A 14,102-nucleotide genomic window follows, 5' to 3' on the forward strand; every position below is an offset into this window, starting at 1 on the left:
AAAAACATGAAAGGTAACCAGTTACTTTGCCAAGTAACTAATTACTCTTACATTCAGTTAACTGAGTTACTAACTCAATTACTTTTTGGGAGGAGTAATTTGTAACTGTAATTAAATAAAATTTTAAAGTAAGATTAATAACACTGGTCATAAAGATGCAGTCTGCAGACTGAATAGTGATGAAAGCGGAGATTTTATTCTGCCAATTTTTTGCCGAACACAATTTGCCTGTAACTGTTGCTGATCACTTTTTAGAATTAGCAAGAGAAATGTTCCCTGACTCAAAGATTGCATCGGTAAGTTAAATTTTATCAATTGACCTTTTTTTGATTTATAATTGGACACACTAACGAACTACCTTCAAGTCAAACTTAATTGCGAGCTGAAGTGCAGCCATCAAAAGAGATGATAGAAATTGCCAAAAATGCTACATATACAATTATAACAAAAGTCACGGTTAAATTTTAGTAGTCATGATGTAGCTGAAGATATTGATTGTTCTTTGATTGAACCAGGTTATATATGACAATATTACTAATAAATTCATATAATTTAAAAAATTGAGTTCTTTTTGTTTCATATTACACGCTATATAAAACGTTGTAAGATTAGTGACCAATTTGTAAGGGCATACGTCATTATTTCTAAGATTGCCAACGGCCTCGGGTTGACATGTATGACCGGGGTGTTTGCACACCTATAGTAGCCCAGTGTCAGTCAATGTAAACCAGGGGTGGGCAAACTATTCCACAAAGGGCCGCAGTGGGTGCGGATTTTTGTTGCAACCCATTAAGAGGACACATTTTCACCAATTTGCTGTTTTACAAGTGCAATCAGTCGATTGCAGTCAGGTGCTTCTCATTTCTGCTGAAACCTCACTGGTTATACTATCTGTGCTGGGTAAATTGGAACAAAGACCAAGACCCACTGCGGCCCTGGAGGACCGGTTTACCCACCCCTGATGTAAACTCTTAAGTTAGCTGCTGTTGACTATGTGCTGCGGATGGCAATGTCTTTGGACAGCTTTTTTATTGGGAAAAGGCCACCTGCTGACCCAGAAGAAAGCCTACAACCAAGTCCATTCTGCATAATATGTGGCAGAAAGCCAGCAAACGAGGCAACAAACGCGAATGCACTGAGAGCATCATACCTTCTTTCACAATTGCAAAAGAACTCATTATGCCTGTGACCGGGGATATTTGCCATTAAGTTTTAGGCGAAACCGCTGTTAAAAAAGTTTGATTCAGCTTATGGTGAGTTGCATTTTCCCTGCACTTAATATTCCTTTTTAGCCCCGTCGTGTTATTTTATATTTACTGTAGTTTTCTGCCACACATTGCCGGTCTGTGAAAAAAAAGACCCATATCACACCAATCCGTGGTGCAAAAAAGGTTGGGAACCACTGGGCTATAGTATAGTTTAACAATAACAGTTCATCTAGATCAGTGCTTCTCAATTATTTTCTGTCACGCCCCCCCAAGGAAGACGTAAATGTTTCGCGCCCCCCCGAACTCTCTGCCGCCACTGTAAATAGTATCATTTGTCTATAAAATTACTATTATAAATACACATCTGCCTAACATTGTGTCCTTTTTTTCTAATAAAGAAAAAAGTAACATAGATCAACTTATAATAAAGTATAACTTTATTAACATTGTTTTGTTTGTAACAGAGAAGACTTGAGACGCATCAATTTGCCTGAATTTCAAAAAAGTCACATCCAAACTGTAAAAAATACACTCAAGGTACATTTTTGACCATTTGATACAGAAAAATAAAATGTAATAAAGTCAGTAAATGATAACAAATTAAAATTGATTAGAAACATTCACTCACGCGGACAATATGCCAAAAAATTTGACCAAAAAACAAAACTGAATAAAAGAAAAAAAGAGTGTCCTTGGACAGAAGGACAGTTTTTATTTTTGCTGCTCACAGTATTACTTCCTTTGCAATGGTGTGGAATTATTTTGCAATGAGCATGCTAACAATGCTCACTGGTTTACTGATATAACACTGACAAAGCAGGACGATTGTTGGCAATATTCGGCATGTTTTCGCGGAAAAACAATCAAGCGGCTTATCAATGAGATTGGGGTCTAATGTCTTTAAGTTGCATCTTAATTGATTTGGCTTCTGGCTGTCCGCTATAATTATTTTTAGACACAGTAAACAGTGGTCTTTCCTCATCACCCACTGTATTAAAAGTCAAAGCTAAAAGGCAAACGGCTCGAAAAAAGCGCGTTCTCGGCGGCCGAGGTAGAACCGTAGGTGAGGGCGGTCGTCGTGACGATCCCAAGCCGAAAATGGGACTTCTCGGGCGGCAACGTGAGAACCGGACAAGACAGTGGGTCGCTGCGTGAGTGAGTCCGGTCGGAAAACGGCTTTCGAAAACGGCGGGGGCACACTGCTCTTCATATCTGTTTTCTGTGTGTGCTGAGTGCTCTTCCTTAGTTAAAAAATACTGCGCGCACTCTGAAAATGAGAGCGCCACTGCCACCCACTGAGTGGATGTGCAAGTACACTTTATTCCAGTACGGCGTGCACCACTATTTGAGAAGTACTGATCTAGATGAAGTTGTGCTGAGAAAAAAACAATACCTCTATTTAAAAAAATCAGACATTGTAAGCATTTACTCACAATGTTAATCGTGACTTGAGTATTCTTTTCAACTAATACTTTTTTACTTGTACTTGAGTATATTTTTGGAAGACTACATTTACTTGAGTAATATCATTATTATATTATTGGCAACACTACCCTACCTCTGCTTGTACATAAAGTACAAAAAAATAGTTTAAATATTTAAAATGACTATTTTCTAAATTAAACATTTCATTTTAGATTTTATGGGACATCACTGCAAATAGATGATTTTTACCTCGCTTTTCGGTGGTGACCACTAACGCCTCGGCAGCCCGGCCCCAGCCTTTGCGCGTCTGCGCCGTGATGCGGAATACGTAGACACACTCGGGTTTAAGGCCAGTGACGGTGTACTGTCGGGCGCTGGGGTTGAGCACGTCAACTGTGGCGCTGTTGCCATTGGAGGAGTTGAGATGGTATGTGATCTGGTAAGCTGAAAGAAAGGAGGACAATGAGTTAAGAGAAAAAAAAAATAGTGGTGTATCCTCATGTATTAGAATATCTTTGCTTACCCAGTATGATTCCGTTGGGCTGCGAGGGGGACTGCCAAATGAGTCGTACTGAAGTAGTGCGCACCTCCGGGAATAGGATGCCCATCGGTGGTCCTGGCACTGCGTGACAAAGATGTCATTATTTTTGTTAGAACAAAGCACCCCTTTGTAAATGCGTTGTCATGAATGTACAGCAGTTTAATTTGAGGAATTACAAATGCAGATTCTCACACTTTTTGAGTGTGTTAATGAACCCCATTAACATCCTTACAATCATAGTACTTCCCCTTTTCAATGCACCCTCTAAATTATTCAAGAGGCCTAATCGAATTGTTTGGACACTTGCCAATTGACTACCATTTGTTGACTATAAAATGGCTTTATTCTGAGGTTTTTTTTTTGTTGGAGGGCGCACTTAAGACATCTAACCCTTTTGTGTAAGTGTGTATTTTGTCATAATATATAGATAAAAAAAACCAACATGATTTATTACGATATTTAAAAAAAAAAGAAGGTATTTTTATGTTAATTTGGGCGGGATTATGAATAAATGTATAGATTAATATAATATTGCAGAAAAACAGCAACAAAGTTAATGAAATTAAAATGAATAAAAATAAATACAAACTGATTACGGCCCCAAGTAACACTCTAAAGTTATTTTTCCATAGTATTTGCCTCATGGAATGCTATTGATGGTGATAGACGTCTAATTGATTTAAATTGGGAGGAGTGGCTTTGAATACTCGTATTTCAGTCATAAACTGATTTTAAGGGGGGGCCAGAGGGGCCAGCCCCCCCGGTGGCCAAAAAGTGACATTACATGTAATTGACTTTCCTATATATCTATAAAAGTTGTAAAGCAATAAAACTGCAATAAAAATGAATGAAATGAACAAAAAAAACATTTTTATAATGGGTCGAGATTATTTTTCGAGCACCTTAGTCATTTGCTTTGCATATAATTAAAAAAAAAAAAAAAAAAATATATATATATATATATATATATATATATATGTGTGTGTGTGTGTGTGTATATAAGAGCAAAATACATTTTTTAAATTGATGTGTGTGTGTGTGTGTATATAAGAGCAAAATACATTTTTTAAATTGATTTTTTTCTTTGATTGAAAATTTTTTATTTTGATTGAAGCAACTTTTTGGGGGATTGAATGATTTATATTGAAAATTGGCCCAAACACAAAAAGGATTGCTTTAATCGAAGAAAACTTTTTCAATGAAAAATTAAGTGTTCAAATGCAAATTTTTCAATCTCAAATATTTTTTCGCATTCATAAACTTTTTTCTATGATCAAATTTTTTTTTTTTTTTTTTTTTTTGATTGAAGTGATTTTTTTTTTTGGAAATCTATTTTTTTGAAGCAACTTATTTTTGGATTGAATATTAAAGAGAAAAATGTCCAAGTCAAAATGTGGCCCAAACACAAATCAACATTACTTCAATCAAAAAGTTGCTTCAATCAAAAAAATGAAATTTAAAAATTAATCAAGGGAAATAGCTTTCACATGCATTTTTTTTTTAGTTTTTTGAGTTTCAAATTTATTTTTGCATTTAAACACATTATTTTTTATTTATTTATTTTTTTATTGAAGTGATATATTTTTTTGGTTGAAAATATAGATTTTGATAGAAGCAACTTTTTTTTTTTTTTTTTTTTTTTTTTTAATCGAAGAAACTTTTTTTTGATTGAATAATAAATACACAAATCTACCTCCATATGGTTCCACCCAGGGGATACAATTTTTGACTGGGGTAACTACAATGGCACGACACCGGCGGGCGTATCAAATTCAATGGATGATGATCTTGGCAAAAAGTATTACCTGAGCAGCCCAATTTACAATTCCCCTCAAGAATGACGAGAAACAAAAAACGCTCATTGTCAACTTCTTATTATAATTATTCTTGTAAGTTAATTTTATTGCTGCGTTTTGGGGTCATCAACATGTTGTGCTCCCCCTGCCCCAAAAGTCAAACTCCGCCTATGGTTTCAGTGCATTGAAGGCTTGGACATCTAGTGCCGTCAATGACAGCCAATGAATTAAACTAGTGCCCTTTAAGGGTTAAAATATACATAATTTGTGGATGAAAGGGCTCATTGTTGGTTGCCTGAACACGTATTACAAATTAATCAAATATGTCTACCGTCATCCAGGGTCCTCTCAAAGATAGCTGGCGAGCTGGGACGCCCATCTCCAACGCGGGTGAATGCCAGCACTTTGATCTCATACAGGACGTATTTTCCCAGACCAGTCAACTGGACACTGTGGGTAGCGTTGCCCTCCACCATCCAGAAACGGGTGCCGCTGTCTGAGTCTTTCTCTTTGTACACCACCTACCAAATGGAAATAGGGGAAACCATGAAGCAGCGTGTAATGCGGTAAAAAAGTTATTCTAAATGCTGTCCATTACATAGACGCATTCCGTAGTTGACTAAAAACAGAATACACATACGAAAAAAAAAACATTGATCCAAATGCTGAAGGTAATAATTAATGACAAACCTTGTAACCCAAAATGAGTCCATTACGGTCCGGCTCGGGTACTTCGGACCAGCGCACCAGGACACTGCTGGAGGTAGTGGCGAAGGCGGAAACATTGGTGGGCCCGCAGGACGGCACTTAAAATAAAACATTTTTTAGAAAATTAACACAAAAAGCATAGTATACAAAAGTAATATTTTGTACATTAAATATAGTTTCCGAGGTACTTCCATTTTACTTCTGCATGTCTGCTCGCAACTTCCGTTTTAGAATATCTCCATCCAAAACAACAGTGGAGCTGGAGTAACATCACTCATCAAAATCCCTCAAAAAAGACAATTTGGAAATATCGCATCCATCTGCCATCATCACGACAGGGGAGGACAACATGTTCATGAAGGCAGATGTGGAACCAAGCTCGTGCCACCACAAAGACCGGGTGTTTTTGTAGCCATGTAGCCGCGGATGTTATGGAAGGTTTGTTCTTCCTATCCCTGCATTTTCATGTGTCCGGTGCTCAAAAAATACTAAAGCTAATGATCTTTAATATAATTTATTACAACTACTGTGTCTACTGCTAGCCTGTTGCTAATCAATATGTATTTAATGGCACAATTATGTCAGTGCATAAATGCAAGTGTTCCAAGTTTTTTGTTTGTTTGCTCACAGGTGAAAAACGCTGCAAGGCAAGGGAAGACAAGTTGATGTGCCTCACAATAACACTGTACGTTGATGGACATATATCGAGACTACCTGCGTGCTACCCGGGGGCGGCAGATAGGCTGGGACAGACGGTGGCACGCCTCATGGCGGACCGTCAGCTTGATACCGAGATCCAACTACGAGCTTTTTAAAAAATGTTATAAATTGTGATGTATTGACTTGTTTTGTACATGCACCAATCGTTTTAAATAAAGAAAGCAATCTAATCATGTTGTCCAAATGTTTTATTGCGATCGATATCTGCAATAAAAAAGAATGACATACTATTTTTGTTTATATGTAGATACCTTGTAGTCATAAGCAGATTTTAAGGGGGGGGGGGCAGCCCCCCGATGGCCCAAAAGTGTCATTGCATTAGATTTACTTTCCTATATATACACACACACATATATATATATATATATATATATATACATACAGTGCCTTGCAAAAGTATTCGGCCCCCTTGAACCTTGCAACCTTTCGCCACATTTCAGGCTTCAAACATAAAGATATAAAATTTTAATTTTTTGTCAAGAATCAACAACAAGTGGGACACAATCGTGAAGTGGAACAAAATTTATTGGATAATTTAAACTTTTTTAACAAATAAAAAACTGAAAAGTGGGGCGTGCAATATTATTCGGCCCCCTTGCGTTAATACTTTGTAGTGCCACCTTTTTGCTCCAATTACCGCTGCAAGTCGCTTGGGGTATGTTTCTATCAGTTCTGCACATCGAGAGACTGACATTCTTGCCCATTCTTCCTTGCAAAACAGCTCGAGCTCAGTGAGGTTGGATGGAGAGTGTTCGTGAACAGCAGTCTTCAGCTCTTTCCACAGATTCTTGATTGGATTCAGGTCTGGACTTTGACTTGGCCATTCTAACACCTGGATATGTTTATTTTTTAACCATTCCATTGTAGATTTGGCTTTATGTTTTGGATCATTGTCCTGTTGGAAGATAAATCTCCGTCCCAGTCTCAGGTCTTGTGCAGATACCAACAGGTTTTCTTCCAGAATGTTCCTGTATTTGGCTGCATCCATCTTCCCGTCAATTTTAACCATCTTCCCTGTCCCTGCTGAAGAAAAGCAGGCCCAAACCATGATGCTGCCACCACCATGTTTGACAGTGGGGATGGTGTGTTCAGGGTGATGAGCTGTGTTGCTTTTACGCCAAACATATCGTTTTGCATTGTGGCCAAAAAGTTCAATTTTGGTTTCATCTGACCAGAGCACCTTCTTCCACATGTTTGGTGTGTCTCCCAGGTGGCTTGTGGCAAACTGTAAACAAGACTTTTTATGGATATCTTTGAGAAATGGCTTTCTTCTTGCCACTCTTCCATAAAGGCCAGATTTGTGCAGTGTACAACTGATTGTTGTCCTATGGACAGACTCTCCCACCTCAGCTGTAGATCTCTGCAGTTCATCCAGAGTGATCATGGGCCTCTTGGCTGCATCTCTGAGCAGTTTTCTCCTTGTTTGAGAAGAAAGTTTGGAAGGACGGCCGGGTCTTGGTAGATTTGCAGTGGTCTGATGCCCCTTCCATTTCAATATGATGGCTTGCACAGTGCTCGTTGAGATGTTTAAAGCTTGGGAAATCTTTTTGTATCCAAATCCAGCTTTAAACTTCTCCACAACAGTATCTCGGACCTGCCTGGTGTGTTCCTTGGTTTTCATAATGCTCTCTGCACTTTAAACAGAACCCTGAGACTATCACAGAGCAGGTGCATTTATACGGAGACTTGATTACACACAGGTGGATTCTATTTATCATCATCGGTCATTTAGGACAACACTGGATCATTCAGAGATCCTCACTGAACTTCTGGAGTGAGTTTGCTGCACTGAAAGTCCCACTTGTCCCACTTGTTGTTGATTCTTGACAAAAAAATTCAATTTCATATCTTTATGTTTGAAGCCTGAAATGTGGCGAAAGGTTGCAACATTCAAGGGGGCCGAATACTGCACTGTATATATATACACACACACACACATATATATATATATATATATATCAGGGCTGTCAAAATCATCGCGTTAACGGGCGTTAATTAATTTTTTAAAGATTTAAATGACAGTTCTGTGAAACGCTCACTTGTTGTGTTTTATGGAGTTTTGCCCCCCTCTGCTGGCGCTTGGGTGCGACTGATTTTATAGGCTTGAGCACCCATGAGCGGATCAGCGCCCCCCTGCCGATACTGGTATCGGTATCGGTGAAACTTTAGTTTTAATATAAAATTTCTATAACTTGTACTAACATTTTTCTTTTAAGAACTATAAGTCTTTCTATCCATGGATCGCTTTAACAGAATGTTAATAATGTTAATGCCATCTTGTTGATTTATTGTTATAATAAACAAATACAGTCCTTATGTACCGTATGTTGAATGTATATATCCATCTTGTGTCTTATCTTTCCAGTCCAACAATAATTTACAGAAAAATATGGCATATTTTATAGATGTTTGAATTGCGATTAATTGTGATCAATTACGATTAATTAATTTTTAAGCTGCAATTAACTCGATTAAAATTTATAATTGTTTGACAGCCCTAACATATATATATATATATATATATATATATATATACATAATGTTGTAAAGCAATAAAACTGCAACAAAAATGAATGAACAAAAACACATATATTTATAATGGGTCAAAACTATTTTTCGAGTCATTTGCTTTGGATATAATTTAATATATATATATATATATATATATATATATATATATTAGAGAAAAAATGTTTTTTTTAAATGATTAATAAAGAAAATGAATAATAAAGAAAAAATGTCCGAGCCAAAATGTGGCCCAAACACAAATCAACATTACTTCAATCAAAAAGTTGCTTCAATAAAATAAATAAATAAATAAATAAAAATCAAAGAAAAATATCTTTAACATGCATTTTTTTTTTTTTTAATTTCAAATTTATTTTTGCATTCAAACACTTTTTTTTTTTTTGATTGAAGCAACTTTTTTTTTTTATTGAAGCAACTTTTTTGATTGAATAATAAAGACACAAATCTACCTCCATATGGCTCCAGCCAGGGGATACAGTTTTTGACTGGGGTAACTACATTGGCACGACACCGGCGGGCGTACCAAATTCAATGGATTACGATCTTGGCGATAAGTATTGCCTATGCAGCCTGATTTAGAATTCCCCTCAAGAATGATGGGTAACAAAAACACGCTCATTGTCAACTTATTATTTTAAATATTCTTGTAAGTTAATTTTATTGCTGACACAGCGTTTTGGGTTCATTAACATGTCCCTCCTGCCCCAAAAGTCAAACTCCGCCTATACTTGTAGTATTTCCTTGTAAAGAAAATCCGTGTTAGCCCTTCTGCATTCGGCAAACGTAATATTATTTGTAATTTCACCTCATTTTGGTAACTCAAGTGGCCGGCATATGAATTTATACCTTACGTCAACACAGGCTGTCAGGTTGTAATAATTTGGTCCATGAATGATCAACGAAGTAATAAAAATAATCATACAATTTTTTTAGGTATATCCTTAGGTTTAAATCACATCCTTAACTTCTTGTCTGCAGCTGGTTTCGATTGAAGGCGTATGGCGAGGTAGATCCACACTTGCGCTTTGAAGCTTGTTACAATTTTGTTCACGAACGATCAACGAAGAGATAAGAACAAACCTGGAGCTTCATCTATGTCATGCTGAATCCATTTTTGGAGATTCCCTGGATTCCTCTGGTTTGATTTTGCAGTTTTAACTTTGTCAACACACTGCTTACTTCAACCACGATACATGTTGTTCTTTCTGAACCGGAAGTAGGGAGCAGACATTTTCCAAGATGGCGCTGCCCATGTTTCGCTCTGGAAACTTAGATTGGAGCCTTTTAAAATAGCCACTTTAGCTGTTAGATTTTATTGGTTTTCTAGTAGGTTAACATTTCGGTATTATCAACAGACTGTCTTAAATTTTCACTGTAAGCATTCAAGCAACATTATTAAACAATATTCCATATTCAAATAAGAAATTTAAAGCTTTTGGCTGAGAGCCTATAACTGTTAGGGATGATAATCAAGCATTTTACTGATAGTCTTTTTCAGCAGATTGTTTTGCATTTTAGCCTTTACTAGCAATGAGTCTCAAATATAAAGTCTATATCAGCAATTATCTGTTAGCTTTCATCAAATATTCCTCTCAAATTGAAAAATATTCATCATGACCACTGCTTTGGAATTTCGCTGTAAGCCAATCGGACAGTCATTTGATTGATCTTTTGGCCTTTAACAGCGTGAGCTAGAAGCCTTCATCAGTGTATAGCGTTAAGTATTGACCCAAAATTCAATTAAAAAAGCCACAAAACAAATTAAAAGCATTGGACATCAGCATGTAGCTGTTGGCCTTCATCAGTGGTGAATCAATGCGGACATAAATGTCCAAATTGAACAGGGCCTCACCTGATTCTCTGGTTCGGCCTCTGATTGGCTGGCTCCAAGGTCCAAGCCCGATGCCATTGAGGGCCTGCACCCTCACCTCGTACTCGGTCCACTCCTCCAGGTCCTCAATCGTGAACTCTCGCTCAAGGCGGTCGGATATGGCTTGGATGAGCGGGCGACCTGAAGAGCCTGCTTTCGAGTACTGCACTCTGTAGCCCACCTGTTCCGCATTACCGTTATACTCCCACTCAGGCAGAGGCTGGAAAAAGGAAGTAAATGATTGAGAAAGAGAGTTTGTCTCTGTTTGTATGTGTACAATATATCAATATGGTGATATATAGCAATACTTTGTATCCCAATTGGTTATTAATATGCTCTCACCAAGAATGTATGTATCGTTTTTAAAAAATGTCACTGTTTAAGAAAAGAACCAACAAGTAGTATACTGTCCATGCATTGTATTGTTTATACAACTTGACCTCATGACATTAAGACTAAACATTTGACTCTTGACTGCATTTGGCCAATACATCATCATTTTGCGAATAGAATTAGCTAATTTTACCATCCATCTCAACCAGAGGCTCGTCTCGCTGGCGGTGCGCAATGTGACATTGACAGGGGCGATGTCCGGAGGGGCAGGAAGTGTTTGGATTTTCCTGGAGGGTTGACTAGGTGGGCTGCTGCCCACGATGTTCACCTGACGCATACGAAACCTGTACATTGAATTAAAAATTAACACGCGTATACAAATAAGATTTTTCACCGTAGATAAAGCATCGGCAACCTGCAGCCACTGAGCCGCATGCGCCTTAATTTTTAAAGATAAAAACTTTGATTAAAATGCATTGTGGCGTTTATGATATTTAACCAGTGTTGTTAATAACGGCGTTACAATATAACGGCGTTACTAACGGCGTTATTTTTTTCAGTAGTGGGTAATCTAATTAATTACTTTTCTCATCTTGGCAACGCCGTTACCGTTACTGAGGACGGAAAGGCATGCGTTACTATGCATTACTATATTGGTCGAAAAGTCTGAGGGAGACGGACTCACCGAGACGACAGAGCAGGAGTAGGGAGGAGGCAAGAAAGTTGTGACGCCGAGCAAACGCGATGCTAGGTAGCTCCAATAATACATGTTGTAGCCGATAGCCTACAAACTACTCCCGCATGTTATGGTAGATATGGTAGACATGGTAGATATCACATGTACTGTACATAGATATAACTAGATGCAAAATGACAGACATGGCACTAAATGAGTTGGTAGACAGCCGCCATCTTAAAGCAGTAGACTTTTTAGGATGGCTCTGTTGTAGAGAACATTCCGAGCGAACCTAAGTAACTTTTTATCTAATATACTTCTAAATCGGCAAAATCTTGACTTGAATCTATCTTTAAATGATGAAACAGTTTTAAAACTTTCATATGTCGAAAGTAGAGAGAAGGGAACTAATGCAATAATGGGAGCAATTTTAACAACTTTTAACAGTTGATTCAGGGTAAAGGGTAAATTAGGGTAAAGAATTGGGCTCGGGCCAATTGTACCAAAAACCTTCACAAAAAACTTCACATCGTGTGGCCAATGTTTTTTTTTTTTTTTTTTTTTTTTTTTTTGAGGAAAAAAAAAAAAGTAATTATCACCAATTACTTTGCCAAGTAACTAATTACTCTTACATTCAGGTAATTGAGTTACTAACGCAATTACTTTTTGGGAGAAGTAATTTGTAACTATAATTAATTACTTTTTTTCAGTAAGATTAACAACACTGTATTTAACACAGCAAATTAGCTTCCTTTAGTTAACAGAACAAGTCAGGCTTACTCTTATTTACAGGATAGTTCTATTAACTAAACACTCAAGCAGGTCATAAATTCACCAACTATGCACAGTCACGGTGCCACTCAAAAAGGTGTGCCCACAAGTTTTGCGCTATTCACAATAACGGCGCTGTACTGCATCCCGAGAGACAGGCAGTTCTTCTAGTGACAATATCCAGCCTACCTAGCGGCAAAGTGAAGGCTGTGTAGCGTTGGTTGAGGCACTGCCATTAGTGTGATTGACGCAAGAACTTGTGAGTACACCTACTGAGTGGCACCGTGACCATACGTAGTTGATGAGTTCATGACCTACGTGGTAAAAGGTTAATAAAGGTACACAGTACACCTTTATTAACCTTTATTAAGTGAAATGAAGCCTCATTAAGCATTGAACCACTTGAGCTAAATGGTTCGAGAAAGGGTTCATTTCTCAAAGCTTCATTTAAGCACGGTACCACCAAGTGGTTAGGTGTATGATCACAGTCAGTTGTCTCTCAACCACAGTAGTGATTCATTGATTTTGTGTGTCTGTTAGGAATGAAATGACAAAATATTGATTGACCAAATCATCAAAGTACATAGATTATCACATATACAGTTATCCCTCACTTATCACTGTTAATGGGGACCCTAACAGAACGCGTAAAGTGAAAAACCGTGAAATAGGTTCACACACCCCATTTTTGACATATAATCTTTTTGTATATCTATAATATCAATAAGTGTATATAAAATCCTAAAAATGCATATGTTATTATTAGAACATTAAAGAATAGTTTTGAAATGTAAAGGAAATATTAATAATATAATTAACATAAAATAATGTATAAATAATAAATATTGTACATTCATTCTCTCATATGATGCGTGTGTGTGGGGGTGTAAGTGTAGATAAATACGTAGATGAATATGAAATGCAGATAAATATGTTTTCAGAACTCTTTTTATTCCTATAACAAGATTAAAAAGTCTGCAATGCATTGACTGTGTGAAATCTGAGTAACGAAGTACCGAGGGATTACTGTAATGAATAGTGTGCAGTGTGTGCGTGTGAAAATTATTCCCCAAGTGGTATTATCATATTATGCTAGGTTGTGCAATGGGTTTTTTTTCTGAAATTGGCATGAGTGTCATCAGGCAGAGGACAGTAAAAGTGTAACTTGAATATTGATGTACAGCATGGGGTGGGTCATGCATTTTAATTCAAAAACAAGTTTTTCAACACAGGGGAAAGTCCTCTTTTTTGCTGGCTCCATCCTATCAACTACTGTACCACTCATCATTAACCTTTCACTCTCCAAACCACTTCCAAACTATCCAGACTCTCACCTGATTGCAACTCTCCTTCAAACAACCACATTTTGAATGTAGCCAGAGGTGTATGCACTGCAGCAAGCTGTCAAACCGCACGGCAAAATCTCCCAGAAGCAATCACGTGGTACAGCTGGGTAGTGAGGCTTCGGAACCTCCCCTAAATGAAGTGAGCCTCGGTATGCGCTTCACAGAAAAATCCCTTCATT

The 14,102-nt window shown here is 37.4% G+C and overlaps 1 protein-coding gene across 4 annotated transcripts in view; it reads right to left on the bottom strand.

The window, feature by feature from the left end:
- sdk2b (sidekick cell adhesion molecule 2b) overlaps positions 1-14,102 on the bottom strand; it is a 234,317-nt gene that overhangs the window by 56,027 nt on the left and 164,188 nt on the right. For all 4 annotated transcript variants that reach the window (XM_057825360.1, XM_057825359.1, XM_057825356.1 and 1 more), the window contains exons 24-29: positions 11,324-11,474; positions 10,780-11,017; positions 5,661-5,776; positions 5,302-5,491; positions 3,157-3,255; positions 2,883-3,077 (exon numbers count right to left, since the gene is read on the bottom strand). In XM_057825360.1, the coding sequence (XP_057681343.1) occupies positions 2,883-3,077; positions 3,157-3,255; positions 5,302-5,491; positions 5,661-5,776; positions 10,780-11,017; positions 11,324-11,474 (989 nt within the window). The remainder of the gene's footprint in view (positions 1-2,882; positions 3,078-3,156; positions 3,256-5,301; positions 5,492-5,660; positions 5,777-10,779; positions 11,018-11,323; positions 11,475-14,102) is intronic.

Source organism: Corythoichthys intestinalis, chromosome 21, assembly GCF_030265065.1.
Source record: "Corythoichthys intestinalis isolate RoL2023-P3 chromosome 21, ASM3026506v1, whole genome shotgun sequence".
Classification (NCBI taxonomy): Eukaryota; Metazoa; Chordata; class Actinopteri; order Syngnathiformes; family Syngnathidae; genus Corythoichthys; species Corythoichthys intestinalis.